The sequence below is a fragment of the Girardinichthys multiradiatus genome, chromosome 1 (assembly GCF_021462225.1).
Source record: "Girardinichthys multiradiatus isolate DD_20200921_A chromosome 1, DD_fGirMul_XY1, whole genome shotgun sequence".
In the NCBI taxonomy this organism is placed as follows: Eukaryota; Metazoa; Chordata; class Actinopteri; order Cyprinodontiformes; family Goodeidae; genus Girardinichthys; species Girardinichthys multiradiatus.
In genome coordinates this window covers 9,592,609-9,609,245 of record NC_061794.1, presented here as the reverse complement: position 1 = coordinate 9,609,245, position 16,637 = coordinate 9,592,609, and the positions used below count along the sequence as shown (strand labels likewise).

The window sequence follows — 16,637 nt, the reverse complement described above, 5'->3', positions numbered from 1 at the left end:
CTTTGTAGAGGCAGAGTGCCAAACATTTGATATGTGTTGAATTTGTTTCAACAATTTAATGCCGTCATATTTTAAACACGTCCTCAGCGGCTATTTTATGGTAACTTTGACTGGATGATTTACTTACTCTTTCTCCACAGATAGCTGTAAACAGGTGTCATTAGATTAAAATCTATTACAGTTAAAGTAATACTTTAGTTTTATGTGTGGTCTATGATCCTTTAGTAATAATTTAGTTTCACATTGTTAACAGTGAAATTACCCAAAGTTTGCAGCTAGAACATCCAGTTTAAACCCAACCGGAGCCGCCTTTTTCTCCTACCACCTCAAAAGCGAATGAACAAGGAAGTCTGTGTCGGTGATGTCCTTGCATATTTGTTACAGGTACACTGTTCCATGGACTTTGCAATGACTCAGTATAACTTAGACAGTGGGTCTGTGATGGCAGACTCATCTGTCTTATTGCTGAGAATTACAGCTTTTATTTTCTTGACAGGAACCTCTGTTCCTCTTCCCCAGTGACCGAACCAGGTTTCAGTCAATACTGTTGCAATGGGAAGAGCTACATGCCCACAGAAGAACTGTCCACAATAACTGAAGGTTCAAAGGAAAAAGTTTTTAATCGCCTAGAATGTTGTTTTTTTATTTATTTAATTTTAATGCTTTTGATCAACTTCACAGCATATTTTTCTAAATCCTGATTTTGTATCTTTCTGCATATGTAATTGAGTAAAAATGATTTTTACCTAGGTCTACACAGAAAGAAAAAATTCATCTTATAGGAAAGTTCAGCGTGTCGTTTTTTTTACACAGTCTGAAGGTTTCCAAGTAGACAAGTGATTTTTAGCTGAATTAATCAGAAAATAAGTTGTCCTCCCCTGCTGTTGGAGTCACTTCAAACATATGGCACGCCTAAGAGAGTGAATATTCATCAGTGCAGACAGAGCTTCTGCGCAGTGTCACATGGGAGTATGTTGTTATCAGGTCATTACTGGCAAATTTGATTTTCACTTGTTATGAGGCTTTGTTGTGACACTAGACCACAAAACCTTCACATTTTTTAGATGTTTAAGGGGGTGTGGCTTAGCAGGACATTAAATATGTAGGGTACAGAATCAGAGATGCAAAAAGGTTTTGATAAAGTGTCAAGTATTCAGTGCTATTTAGCTTTGTATGCTCTTCAACCATATGACAGATACAATGGGGTGATATTTTAAACCACATACATTTTTCTTTATCTGACCTGGATCTCAGTTTTAACAGGCAAGAGGAAACTCACATTTAAGGATAGAGGTTGTGCTGAGAAATAAACAAAAAAAGAGACTTTTTAAACAAACCTAACCCTCATCATAAGGTGTGTTTTATTAAGTTAAACAGTGAAAATACACACTTTCTACAGTTCTGGATTTTACCTACTTGTTTAATCTCATATAGGTGACGGTGGCAAAGTAGCACACCCAACAGTCGGTTTTTATTAAAACAAAACTGTTTACAGGTTAGACATGACACAGCATTGGTACAGATGCAGAGGTGAAACCATTTTAAAAGGCCTTATCTCAACATATGGCAGTGTCAACACTGAAATTCATTCAAGTTTTGCCTATGGAAAGCAAACACTGATGCAACATTCTAAACATTTTTACATGGACAAAATGAGATTTAAGTAATGACACAGTTAACATTCACTTTGATTTTAAGGCAGCTTTAAACTACTGGTAAGTAGAGATGCACCGATCAGGCTTTTACCGACCCATAGCGATTTTCAGTTTCCTTTTAGGTCTGACCTGCCAATTATGACTTCAGTCACTTCCAGTTTTCTGTTTTAGGACAATAGCACATAGTTATTTGTGTAAACTTTTTTTAAATAAATGATTTAATAAACGATTTAATCAAATGCTGATTATAACAGTAAAAATATTCTGGCGATTCCTTAATAGAGGTAGTAACTTTGAATCCAACAGAAAATGAAGGGATTACAAAATTATGCCCATTCATGCATGAAACATCTCCATTACCTTAGTCTAGTTTGTACTAAAGAGAAAACAAAAAAGTCCATCAGAGAATATTCTATTTTTCTAAAAATTAAATGTTTTTTTTTTATTTTTACATTTCAATTCATGTTTCCTAGTTTGCTGTGCTTCACCTGCCAGTTACTGATCAGAGATGATCAGAGAAATATTGGCCAATTTCAATTACTGGCTGTTACTGACTGGTGCATCGCTACTTTTAATACAAATGTGCAAGTTAAATATCAGACAATCACACACTTCTAAGAAACAGAGCTGGATGATAAACCACATCTAAAAAGGTAAAAATCCCAAAAATGTTATTTAAAAAAAAACGTGTTTTGTTTCTCAGTTTAATAAGAAAAGTGAAACAGCTAAACAACACATGTAGGCCTAGTACATGTTGTTAAATATTTACGTGTAGATTTATTCAGCCATCCCTAAATTGCTAATTGGTCTGTTAACTTTGAAAGTACCGTCAGCAATGTGGGGTCCCAATTGGAAATTTGTTACCCCGATTATACCGGCAAGTGGCCACTTTTTAGCTTAATTTAGCAGTTAGCTCAAGAATGTGCCTTGCTTTGTTCAAACTTTAGAAGAAAATATTTTTATTCTGTGCACAAACAGAGATATTCGGTGCCTGAAATCTTGGGTTACCATACAGCCAAATACAAGCCGCTAGATGGTAACAGTCTGTAAACCCTGATGTAAACAGGGGTGAAAGATTAAGCTAATTAGGGCTACACAGTGTTAGGAAAATGTGATTGTAATGTTATTGTAACATTATATTTTCCTCACGTTTATCTTTCTCTTCTGCCATCATTGTCTGAGTGATAGCATACTGGTCACTATCATCTAAAGTTGAAAGTGTGCAGACCATGAACACATGGCATAAATCTGTATGCATTTCATCTGTTGTTTTATGACAGCACCTTCCAAAGCTTTTCATATTTCAAGAACTTCTATGAAGCAATTTTCAAGTCTTGGAAAAAAAAAATATGCATAGAAATAGGTCTGAACTTTGACTGGGCCATTAAAACACAATCTGCTTTGGTTTAACCTAAAACTGCACGTTTGGAAAACATGACATTGCGATGTTACTGTTCAGTACTGCAAGGACAATTGCATTTAATCCAGGCTCTGCTCCCTACTTTATATTTTCCTTCATTGTGATGTGACCACCATTCTTCCTGAGCTTGAGCTTCAATGCGATCTAGTCCAGGGGCCTTATGGACTGATTTTTGTACGCAAGTATACATACAAATCTTGCGGCACAATGTTTTACGCACAACTTGGCATGTACATAAATGAACGCTGCGTAAAAGTGTGCGTAAATCCACCCAAACTTTTGACCTGCCGTGAAAATGTGCGAAAGCCACGCAAACCTTCTCAATGGACGAAAATAAACTACACAGAACTAGAACTCACCTAAATACACTGAAACATGACTATGTTCAGTTTTATTTAATTCATGGAGCATCAAACCTGATGTTTTTTTCATGAGTTTGAGCTTTTATGGTTTAAACCAGAGTGATGAAACTAATTCACAATTAGCCTCATTTTCATTTTAAGTCAGGTTTGAGTCATTCAAGAAGTTGTTGGTTTGCTGTAATTCGCTATAAACAATCCCTCATGGTGAGTAGATACAGTCTCTTTTTCCCGCCGACAGGAGCCGGTTCTTTGACTGTCACAGCACCGTTGCCATGGTTATTTGGGCTCGTGATGAGTGACTTCCTGCTATTTATTCCACTTTGCATATGTATTTAGAGGCGGGGACCGGGCGGTTCAGGTGCCACGTGCAGCTACGTCAAATCCACCGCATATTGGGATGTATGAAGGCTGCGTGTGCGGTGACATGTCTACGCACAGTTTTGTACACGTAAACTTCCACCCCAGTTTGAACTAGTGTGTGGACTCTCAACATATTTTCCCATAAGCTCTCTGTTTTGTTGATGTATCTGATAAAATACAGAACGGGATCATTTTGAGTCATTTCACTGTAAAAACTCATTGGATTCAACACATGACTAACAGAAAGATTCAGAACTCATTTGTATGACTAAGACTGACTAATATTTGGTGATATGTTTATACATTTCCAGGTTCTATCATCCAACCCTGCTTATAAAGACACATTTGTGCTGGTACAACACAACCTTAGCTGTGGTCTAATTCTCACAGTATCACAGTTAACAGACAGACCCCACACTGCAAGGTTAAGTGAAATATACTGCAGTAGTGTATATCGGTGTCACACTAAAAGCTTGTAGCAAAGCACGACTAACACCAGTTTACCTCATTGTAAACCTTTAGTCACCAGGTAAGACAGGTTGTTTTCGTACCTCGGCTATGCCAGATGTGTGGTGCATGTCTACCTTTATGGATCTCATTAAAGCTCCTGTGTTAAGGTTAGAGCACACACATGCATTTTGGAACATGTGTACTCCATACACGTGTTGGCTGTGTGATGTCTAAAGGGGATAAAGGGATCGTTAATCGTTAAGTACTGAAGGAATACTCAAAACTCTGCAGCCAGGCAGTCCATGTCAACACTCAAACAAAAACTGAAAACTCCTCAATTTAGTGTTTATTTTACCTTAAATGGCAACAGAAGAACTAACGTATAAAATACTGAAACGTCTAATAAGTTGCTGTAAAGGTAGTGACATGTAGACTCGTTTTCAGGCTTCACAGTGTTTTGGAAAGAGATGGAAAATGTTAAATTCAAATGAAACAGAGAATAATGACAGACCAAAAAACTACAGTTATATGCATTTTTGAGTAGCTTGGGAAAGCTTGGTCGGTAGCTAGGTGGTGATGGGATTACTCTTGAAAATTGTAAAAAAAAAAAAAAAAAACAAGTGTTCCAGTCTTTGAATCTTCAAGCTTCAATTAGCGACTTAGATGTGAAAAGTTCATGACAGAGCAGCTAGAGAACGACTGAACAAGTACGGCTTGTTTGGAAAGGTTGCCAGGAGAAAGCCTTTGTGCTTTAAAGAAATAACGAGAACATTACAGCATGAAGTTCCGTCTGATTAAAACACCAAACCTCTGGAACAATGTTCCATAGACAGTGTTAAGTCTAAAGTAAGAATGTTTGACCATAACCAAACACAGCACATATTATACAACTGTGAAGCACAGTGTTGGAGGGGTGATGGTGATGGCTAAAGCTGAGACATGCAATAATCAATTAATGTTGTGTATACAGAAGAGAACCCAGTCCTCCACAGCAAGGCTCGAATCTGATAAAGTCATCACTCCCAACAGTGCTTCTACAAGCTATTGAATCTTAGGGTGTGCTTAGTTTTTCAAGCTCGGCTTTTCCATTTTGGCGTCATTTTCTTTTGTAAATAAATAAATCTAGACAAATGTTGGAATCTGCCATTGGACTGCAAGGTGGCGAAGTGTTTAGCACTGTTGCCTTGCAGCAAGGTTCTGGGTTTGAATCCTGGCCTGGGCTCTTTCTGCACGGAGTTTGTATGTTCTCTCTGCGCATGAGGGAGTTCTCTCTGGATACTCTGGCTTCCTCCCTTGGACTCTCAGTCCAAAACTCTTGGTCTCTCTAAATTGCCCTTAGGTGTGTGTGTGTGTTTGCATGCAAGTTTGTCAATTATGTAAGCCTCTGTGTTGCCCTGTCATGGACTGGCGACCTCTCCAGGGGTGTACCTGCCTCTCACCCAATGTGTACTTTCTTTTCACCATGATCATTTGTGCTCATCAATGCGTAGAAGAATGGTTCATAGCTTGACACAGTTCGGTTGGCAGACCAAAGATGTATGGATGACCTGGGGAACAACAGTAAAATTAACTAAAATCCCCTGGCTTAGTTATTTTGCTTCCAATCCTATCTGATCTCCTGTCATCAGAGATCGGTAATTATTTATTTTTGGAAAAGAGGCAACATCGCTGTCTGTGCGCAAGAGAGCATTCACTGTAAAACAGCGCCTTACTAATTTAAGACCTAATTACCAATTTACTTTTATATCTTCTATTAGCAGTTAGCATGATTAGAACTACTGATTGGCAACAGCAGTCTCAGTGAGTATTTCCTAGAAAATATTGACCTTTTAACTCTGAGGTTCCCAAAAGACTGCCAGCGTCTCCAAAACCAACAGAGATTGAAAACTTAAAAGAATCAATAAGCAACAACTTTGTTGAAATAAGTTTTGGCTATCAGTTGCTCCAAAACAACAAAGAATTTCATTTTTGATTGGTTTAAATTGCTAAAGTCAGCTAAAACAGGCAGTGTATGTCAGATCAGCTGTTCACCATCTACCACTCCTAGGACTTTCATGGTAATATGACATCTTTCTATCGGAGGTAAGAAAACTATTACTAAAAATAACTTTAAAGAGCCTCGATTCAAACAATCCAAAATACCCCTTTAAGGATGTGTTCACGTAGAGAGTTGCAAGCAATGCAACTACTGTTGGAATCAAGCCAAGGGAGAAGAGCGCACAGAGAAATTGGTTCCAGGTTTGGCTGTGCTGGGTCCTAAATGTTTTCATACCGCTGATTGAACACAGCATGTTATGTGCCAAAGATCATGTATATTCACTAAATATGAGGAAGAAGAAAGCGATACTGTGGTTGAGTTGCGAAAGTCTGATCTCACTTGATACTGACTGGAGAGCAGTGTGGCGGCCTTTCACATGGCTGTCAAAGTAAAGTCCAAAACAAAATGTTAGGTTTCCAATCAGAGCATAGACACATGATTCTTTCTGACTGGAACTGCTGCGTTCAAGTTCAAACACATTTAACTGGAGCGCAAGTTGCAGGTCGCAACACATATACACTAATGGGTTTTAAAGCACTTCCTATGTAAAATTGGCCTAAAGCTTATTATTCTTGCTATTTTACTGAGACTAAAATAGGTTAAGCTGTGTATCTTTACCATGGTAACAACCTCCACAAAGAAGATGGTGTGTTCACTGATCGAAAAAAACAAACAAACTTATTTTTGAGTTTCCGACTGGCTAGCCTTTGGTCACTGCTGGTCAGGATGAAAATAGGGTAATGGAGGTCATCAGCTGATTTCTCTGTGCAGCTCTTTCAGTTATAGAATGACAACAAATTGTTTTGATTTGATTTTGATCATTCTTAGTGGTAAAAGTACATTCTGTGAAGAGTAATGGAGATAAGAACCTTTAAAAAAAGATAACAAAACATCCCCCATCTACTTCACCTAATGGGCACCATCATGATGCAAACTCTGAACTCTTCATTAAATTCCAGCTAGTTTTCTGTATATCAGCCTCTATGTTCTCAAGCACATATGGTTTAGGTAATGCCCACCTAAAAATGAACACTGAAAGTTTCTTTTTAAGAATATCTAACCTCCAACTGAAGTCCAGAAACAGACCAAGTGACCCAGCTGATGCACCTCTGGCAAACAGAAGGAACCAAACTACAATGCAGTAAGTGCAGGAAATCTATCAGCATGTAAACGAGCTATGACACATGCTATCTCAAATAAAGGACTGAAACAAGGCAGATCATGGAGGTGCTAGAGTGTGAAAGTAAAGGTTTGGTTTGAACCAGCTCTGTGATAAACTCTAAAACTTGTTTTAGAAGACATAAAAAGTGATGCAATAAGACAGGTGTTGTCTCAAGGTTCAGAGATTAGCGGGAAAATCGTCACATGCTCAAACTCTGAATCAGTGAGGCGCAGCGGAAACAGAGGGCCAGGAACCCGGTGCCCAGCAGGTCCCCCAGAGCTGTCAGGTAGGGGATGGAGAAGTTATCGGGGTCCAGACTTCTTCTCCACATCAAACGGACAATGAGATCAGCAACATAGAGAAGGATGGCCACCTGAGAAGAATACAAGAAAGAGCTGAGCTGGCTGTGTTTAAGAAATTAATAAGTGAGGATTAAAGTTAATAATAACAGTGATTCAATTCAATTCAAAAATACTTTATTTATCCCAAAGGGAAATTAAATGTTGTTGTAGCTCATATTATGCAGGTTTCTTCAAAGAGCTCTTGTAGATGCTGATGGCCGTGGGCAGGAAGGATCTCCTGTAGCGGTAGGTGAGCCAACAGGAGTCTCTCTAGGACCTTCATGATGTGGGATGCCAGGGCAACAGGTCTATAGTCATTGAGGACTGATGGGTGAGTTTTCTTTGGTACCGGAACAAGACAGGAGGTCTTCCACAACACCGGAACCTTCTTCTGGGCCAGGCTAAGGTTGAAGAGGTGCTGCAGAATCCCACAGAGCTGCTCTGCACAGGCCTTCAGGACTCTAGGGCTGACATGATCTGGACCTGCAGCCTTGTTCTGGTTCAGTCTCTCTAGTTGCATCTTCACCTGACGTCTTGAGACACACAGGTGGAAGGGGGAGGCAAAGGGAGCATCAGCATCTTCTGATATGGTTGAAGACAAACAGGTGGAAGCAGAAGGGTCCATGGCTGAGGTGGAAGATGCACTGCAAATATGGGATGGAAATACATGCCTCGCCAATGTATTGATCTAGTTACGGCTACAGGTTTCTGCCAGCTTTCATATCCACGGACTGAAGTATTTACTCTTCACAAATTATCTCAAACTTGGGGTGGGCGATATGACAATCTTAGATTTGGATTTTCTAATCTAAAGGATTGGAAATTGTTAAGCTGCAAAAGCAGAGAGATCGTAAGATGGTCTCTAAGGCACATTCTATGCATTTCAGTTCTATGCGTATTATAAGACGCCTAAGATTCGTTTTCCACCTTTTCCTTCAACTTGAAAACAAATTATAGAGCTGGAATGAAACATTTAGTAGTTTTAATATTAGTAGTAGTACAGTATTAGTATAGCTGGTTGTGTTTTTGTTCAAATTAACTAATACATTTGGTTACTAGATGCATGGTAGAGGTGAATGGATGAACTGGTAGGCTACAAATGAATTGCCCGTTGGAATTAATAAAGTTGTCTGAATCTAAACCTAGTTAAAAATCAAGTTACCTTCAAAACTTTAACAACCACACTCTTACAGCACATTCAAGTTTTTGATCATCAAATGCATCGACTCAGATGTTTCACAGCAGATGTGAGAGCAGGAGGCAGTGACTGTAAGCCAGGGTTATTAAAATCACCACAGAGCACAAGTTTTGGACTTTACAGCTGCACAATGAAGACTTTTTAAAGATGTTTTGTTTCACTACAACAGAGGGAAACTACCAGAGCTGCTACTAGTATCATATAAGCCAATTGTAAGTAAGTAAACAATAAACTGGATGTCTGGTTTATCTGTTTAACTGGTTACAAGCTTGTCAGATGAAGAACCAGCATTGTAGCTGAGGGTCTGATGATGGTCCACGCATTTATAGCGTCGAGTGGTAAACCTTCACAATAAAAGCTTTAAGCAGGCAGATGGCAGTCTGATCTTAATAGCATGGAGCTAATTAAAAGCGTTCCCAGTATCCTCTCTGCTAATAAAGCACAACCATCCCATGTCGTTTGCAGTCTCTAACAGGTTTTCTTTCAGCTTTACCTTGTTTTTAGCTCCCTTCATTTTCCCATCAGCTCTGTCCAGCTTCTTTGTCCTTGCTGAAGAAAAACATCCCCACAGCATGATGCTACCACTACAGGGCAGCATCATGGGATAGTGTGTTCAGGGTGATGAGTATGATCAGTTCTGAGCCACAAAGGGTTTTGCAAGTAGACCAAAATATCAAAACTTGCTCTTATCCGATCAGAGTACATTCCTCCATGGTCACAGTGTCCTACGTGACTTGTGATTTACTTTAAATGGGGCTTCTTATGGCTTTCTTTCTACTTCTCTTTCATAAAGGCCATAATTGCTCTGTGCTGATAGTTGTTAGCAGATTCTCCCACCTGAGATATGGATCTCTGCAGCTCCTCCAGATTTACATTTGGTCTTTTGACTGTTTCTCTAATAAGTACTTAGAGTTTAGGTAGACAGCCATGTCTTGGTTGCTCTGGAGTTGCTTATTTGAATCCTGTTTGAACTTCTCCAAAACTTTCACCCTGACCTGTCTGCTGTGTTCCTTGGTCTTCATGATGCTGTTTGTTCACTAATGTTCTCTTACAAACCTCTGAGGCCTTCACAGAACAGCTGGATTTATACTGAGATTAAATTTTACTCAAGTGGACTCTATTTACTAATTAACCGATGCCTGGAAGCAGTTAGTTGCAGTGGATTTTATTAAGGGGTATCAGAGAAAAGGTTTGTTTTTTATCTCCAAAGCATTTTAAAAAGCATGTTTAAAATTTTCCCTCTTTGTGTTGGTCTATCATAATCAATCTATACAAAATACATTGAAATGTGTAGGTATAAATGTGACAGTATGTGAAAAAGTTGAATCTGTGTGAATGTGTTTGCAAGGTGCTAAAGTTCAAATTATTAAAGTATTTGGATTTCGGAATAAAATATAGAAATGCTTGGAAAGCTTAACATTACTTCAAAGTTACTAATAAATCATTGGGCTTAAAGGCAAAAAGCTAAAATACAACCAACAATAAATGTCACTGAAAAATAAAGCTTATATTTCCTGACATTGGAGCTGAAGAATTATATAGTTAGAGAGAGCTGCTGTTTGTCTGCCAGCCAGTGAAATTAAAGAAATCATTCACTGTTCCCTGAGATTTATTACCCACACAACAGATAATTGAAATGGCCTACCAGTCACTATGTGTTGAAACTAACTGAGGCTGTTTTAGGTTCAGAATGTGGTTGTCACGAGAAGACGTTCTGGTTCTGATCTTGAACAAACACCAACACTGGGCACCAGTCACCTCACATTTGGGTAAGAGGTGGTGGTGGCCATTTTTATCAAGCTGCGAAAACTCTGTGATGTACCCTCACATGGCTGCTCCTCACTGTTTGTGTGCGAGCAACATCAGGGCAAGCTCCAGTTCAGCGAGTTCATGAGAAATCTTTTTGGCGTACAGATGAGTGGGAATTTTGATGCTCATTTCAGGATCCATAATTTGGATGTGAACCCAGAATAATCTCAAATCCCACACCAGGTCCATATGACATCAGGAGCAACCTGTGGCTGACACATGCTAGATATGTGTCATAGAGGAGGGTTGGAGCTCCTTATCAAAAGGGAAATGTGGTTTTGACACAGGATACGGGAAACATTCTTCTGAAGGTTAGACCCTTCAAAATAAAAGCACTTTCAAACATTGCAGAAAAATCTAATTCTGTTGCAAAGACACAGTATAATAGTGGTGACAGTGTGGATGAGCAGAAAGGGGAACCCTTCATGCTATATCGTATGCAACAGTAAAACTTGAAAACGGTTACGGGTGTTATGTTGAATAATATTTTGGTGACATCCAATGACAACAGGAACTGATTAAATCTTTTAAAAAATATTTCAACATCCTGTGTACGAGGTGTACTTGAATGCCCTTTGATGTTAACCATGGTCGCCGTCAAGAACTGTTTAGAACCCTGAAAGCAATGCAGAACTAAGGAGGAAACATGTCCATAGTGGACGTCAACTGGACACGTCGACGGTTACTTATCAGAGTGGGGTGTGGTTCTGCAGCAGCCATGGTGTCACTATATTATGATGTTCACATGCATGCAGAACAATTTCTGGATCACATAAGCCTGATGGATTAAATGTTAGAATTAAATTCTGACCTGGGACACCTTCTTCCATTTTGTATTTTTGATCAAATTGATATAAACAAATAAGGGCTCTTTTCTATCAAATTCAAAATCTACTAATAAGATAAGCAGTCACATTTTTGCTTTTTTATCCATTTTTGTCAACTGAAAATGGAAAAAAACAAATTATGCATAGCTTATTCTGAACTAAATTCACAGCCATTTTTGTCCATTAATCACATTCATTCATTCATTCATTCACCTTCTATACCGCTTATTCCATAGTGAGGCACGGGGGAGCTGGTGCGGTCTACTGGTGAGCGGCAGGGGACACCTGGACAGGTCGCCAGTCCATCGCAGGGCAACACAGAGACATACAACCACACACACACTCATTCACACCTAAGGGCAATTTAGAGAAACCAATTAACCTAACAGTCATGTTTTTTGGACTGTGGGAGGAAGCCGGAGTACCCAGAGAGAACCCATTCATGCACTGGGAGAACATGCATACTCCATGCAGAAAGTCCCCCGGCAGGGAGTCGAAGCCAGGACCTTCTTGCTGCAAGGCAACAGTGCTATCAACTGCACCACCGTGCAGCCACCATTTATCACATTTAGTTTTTCACCAGTTAGTATACTGACTGTCTTCACTTGTTTGCCACCTAGCCTTTGCCTTGTTATTCTATTCTTCATTTGTCTTTGCTCATATAAACTGCATTTGATTCTGACTAAAGTCCCAAACGAGCTGCAGTCAATCACATAAGAAAACAAAATGACTGAAATTTCATCTAAACGGTGGTCCATTGGGACTACATTTAGAACCTTTTAAGTAGGGATGGGTACTGAATTCTGTACTTTTATAGGTACCGGACGGATTCTGTTGGTACTATCGAGTACCTATTCATGTAAAATCAAACCATGCTTTTAGGGTACCATGTTTCGGTATCCTGACAGTGAGGAAGTGGAAGAGTGGGCCATTTTCCATGCCGCACATGAACACAGCATTGCACGCACAAGAGCGTAATGACGTCAGTAACCGCTGGTACCGTCAGTAAAGTAAGCATTGCTGCTAGCAGGTGATTGAAAGTATGGCTCCACGTTTTATGCTCGGTGCAATATTTGTGACGTGAAGTGCAAGGCCAGTGTGGAGCGGGCCCATGAAAGTTGACATTTTAGTGTTCTTGAAAAAGAAGGAACACAGATAAACAGTAAATGTTGTTCACATTCAAGAAGTTTGCTTCACTTTCATTTATAGTTTGTGATACTTCAATTTGCATAATAGTATACCTTTATTTTTACCCCATCCTCTTTTGCTCATTTGTTTTAAACTTATTTGTCCTCCATGGACACCTATCACAAAATCTTTCCTGAAGGGAGAGGACAGAAATAGGTTTTAATTTGTGCATTATTTAGAAAAAGCACTGCATAGTTAGTTAAGGGTTTTCATATTGAAGAAATTTGTGAAACATCTGCAGTGTTACAATACAAACAGCTAGATGTTGTTTTGATATATTCGTTAAAGTTTATATATTTTCCAAATAAATATATTCAATTGAAAAATTTTGAGAATTAATGATTAAAAGAATAAACATTTCTTACCTCATAAACACACAAAAGTACAGAAAATTGGTACCGTTAAGTACTGATTCCCAGGTACCGGGCATCGGTACCGTATGTGCAAGGTACCCATCCCATCTTTTAAGGCACTACAAGGTTGGTATTTTCCCATAATAAAATCTCGACTCTGTTCAAGCCAAACAACTGAAAAAAACATTGAATCTTGTAAATTAAAGACAACATCTGTGCTGTCATTTTATCTCAAGACCTGCATTAAGAAATGATTTTATAGAGTCAGGCTAAAATCTAGAACCTAGGTTTAAAGAAGGCAAAGCCAGCGCTCCAAAGGCATTTGGTTTTAGGACAGTAGGACCCGTTCTGAAGGAGATCAGGGAAGGGTTCACTAGGAAACAGCCTGCTGTGAAATGGTACCTCAGGGGCCCTGCTAAGGGAGACCCGTCAGCATGGATCAGCTGGAGGAAATTTGCTATTCAAGTCAGAAGAAAATGTAGGACAGTACTTTGGCCTGTGCACTTCTGCACAATATTGCGCTAGCCAGTTGGGTTTTATTTGATGCTGTGCAGCATGATGAGCTGATTTGAGTCTGCAGGCTGCCAGACAGAGACAGGAACCAATCCAGAACTTCTAAAATGTGATTGTTTAGCAAATATACTATGAAAATGAGACTTTACGCAGCATCTGCTAAGGCTTCAGGCTTTCTATTTGTCTTTTATCTGGGAGAAATAAATCTTGTTTTCTGTCTTTGGTTCATTCATGTTGCATTCTGAAGGCAAGGGCGCTAAAACCTTTTTTAAAAAAAAATTAGGATGTAGTATGTAAATAATGTCCGTTTCCTGCCGTCAGACATTTTGACACCTGTGTGTTCATACGATGGGATTGGCTAGTAAACACAAGGTTTCATTCACACATAAAGCTTGTCCTATGATCATAGCTGAGCCTAAGTCTCTGCCAGGTTTTGATAAATGAGGCCCACTGTGTGCAAGCAGCTGAGTCAGTTTACCTGGAGCAGAGCGGCACACAAGTAGCAGATGGTGAAGGCTACAGTGACAGGAGCCTCGTCTCCCTGCAGCAGAGAGATGGCATAGAGGAAGACGAGGTGCCCGGGTATGACCAGCATCAGCAGCACCCGCGCTGACTTAGAGTTCACCCCTGGGACACAAAGAGAAGATGGACTGTCATTCACTGTTTTATCTTGCTCCATTCCCATTAATTTTCCTGGATGCTACCAAGAACATTGTTTCTGTTGTTGAGGAAATAAATCTGGACAACTGCCTAAAATCTGCATGTGTTTAGATTCCAACATGGGACATGAAAGCAGAGGTTCATGTCTGTTCTTGACTAACAACTATAATAAAAACATAATATTTGCTGCATAACATGTAACTTGGTTTACTTTTTAGGCTGTTTCACTTTCCAACATAATGTTATATATTATCCTTTGTATTTATTTCTGTTTTACAAAAAAAGCTGGCTCTGATTTGCTGGTGGCATTTTTTTTTCCTTTTTGATTTATTACCGTTTTAACAGAAAAATGAATGCAATTTCAGTAATTGTTGCCTCTTTAGTTTTGTTGTGGTCTTTATATTTACCATAAATAATGAGATTGTAAAGAAAGTGCATTTCTACTCAGCTATTAATCAGTTTTACTAATTGCTATTATTATTAGATTTAGCTTTTAATGTTATACTTTTAATGTTTTTTGTTTTTATTCTTATTAGGCATCTTAACCAGGACCTGAGTCTAAATTTAGTAACTAAACATGTAGATGTGAGCGGGTATGACAATAATATCCTTGATCCTTGTTCTTTTTTTAGCACTGAAAACTAGAAATGCACAGAGACCAGCTGAAAGGGACTGAATGATGTTTTCCTTGATCAGCGCTGACTGATAAGAAGCTGATGTCCTATGTCTAAGCACTACCAGGTTGCTCTGGCAACACCAATCTTCAGTGTGGAGGCTGCTACTTAGGTCAGGGACTCAATGTCATCCATTTTTTAAACTTTCAGTGAGGTGTTAGAATTAAAGTCAAAGGAAGCACAAGACGTGTAAGAAGCAATATAAATAGAAACGTTTTCTGCGATATGTTGAAACATGTGTGATTCATCCAGTCTGTGTGGGAGTGAGTGAGAGCAAGACTCCTGCAGATAACAGGAAGGCTGAATGTATTACAGCTGAGTTACTCTGTTAATTCCTTTGAGCTTTCCTTTTGAGCTGTCTGTTCTTTAACATGCCGGATTTAGAAATGTTGTCAGCCTTTAGGAAATCTGAGTTTCAATGTCAGGATCTACGTTCTCAAGATCTATGATGGTTCCCAAATGTTTCAGCTGCCAAACCACAAAGCAGCAGTAGAATACGCTCGTAACCCTGACCATCAATCGAGTATAAAAGCATTAGAGCGAAGTTGGTTAACCAAGAGTAAAATGACAAAACAAAGAGTATCAACTGTTCATGTATTAGTTTTATCTGCCTACAAGACCTGATTTTTATCTCTTGTAACATTCATAGCACAAGAAAGTTTTACCATCATAAATGTTATTTAGTTCAAGTTCAAAAGAGGATCTCAATATCCCACACTTGATGAGTTATGACCCCAGCTTTCAGAATCAATGCTGTTTCTGTAATATTCTAACCAAACTAATAGCTAATATAAGGTGTTAAAGCCAGTATAAAATTATAACTCTGTTCATTTTATCTTTGTTTAAAATATTAAAACCCTGTTTAACAGCCACATGACATTCCTCAACCTCAACAGAAACAATTCATGTTGGCCGTTGGCAGGAAAGCTAGAAACAATATTCTGAATATGGTTTTTACACATATTACAGTTCTTTTCTTTTTCAGTTCAGTTTCAGTCAGACCATAGAAATGAGTTGCCTACTTGTGTGTAATATAGTTTTTCAAGAGAAGTCAGAAACAGCTAAAATTGGTATTCGCAGATCCAAACAAACAAAATTCTGATCTATGATTCACTAATTGTAACAAAAATGTTGATGCCTTCAGTCCTATTGTGGTGGTTTGTCACCACAAGTGAATGTTTATAACACCAAAAATATTTCTTCAGCTTTGTGAGTTACAGTTAGGAATAGCAGCATTTTTACGTCAGCATAGCAAAATACCATTAGAACTCTCTGTAGCTATATCAGGTGGAAAAGGAAAACTTTGGTAAAACACCTCAGATCTCACTGACACGACCGAGACGAGTGAGTCTACCTGAAGAGAAGAAGGTGATGCACGGATTGGGCCAGTGTCGGCTCATTTTGCTGGGCAGCACACCTGGGTCACTCCAGAAGTGCAGGTATGTTGAAATCCTGCTGGCCTGGATGGCCACCAAGTTTCCACCCACTCCTACACATGGGATGGGCAAAGAGTGGATACTCATGTAGTGAGTAATGCATTACTTAAGATTAGGGTTGACATTTATAGGATGCGTCAAGCTAAGGTTCAAAGCAAAGAGGAGTCAGTTTTCGACCTGAATCTGCCAAT

General features: G+C 39.0%; 1 protein-coding gene across 3 annotated transcripts in view; it reads right to left on the bottom strand.

Annotated features, from left to right (window-relative positions):
* Positions 1-1,338: 1,338 nt before the first annotated feature.
* The window catches only part of LOC124856977 (solute carrier family 41 member 3-like), a 48,931-nt gene continuing 33,632 nt past the window's right edge, over positions 1,339-16,637 (bottom strand). For all 3 annotated transcript variants that reach the window (XM_047348028.1, XM_047348111.1, XM_047348191.1), the window contains 3 exons: positions 16,365-16,499; positions 14,155-14,303; positions 1,339-7,820 (listed from right to left, as the gene is read on the bottom strand). In XM_047348028.1, coding sequence (XP_047203984.1) covers positions 7,647-7,820; positions 14,155-14,303; positions 16,365-16,499 — 458 coding nt within the window. In that variant the 3' untranslated portion in view covers positions 1,339-7,646. The remainder of the gene's footprint in view (positions 7,821-14,154; positions 14,304-16,364; positions 16,500-16,637) is intronic.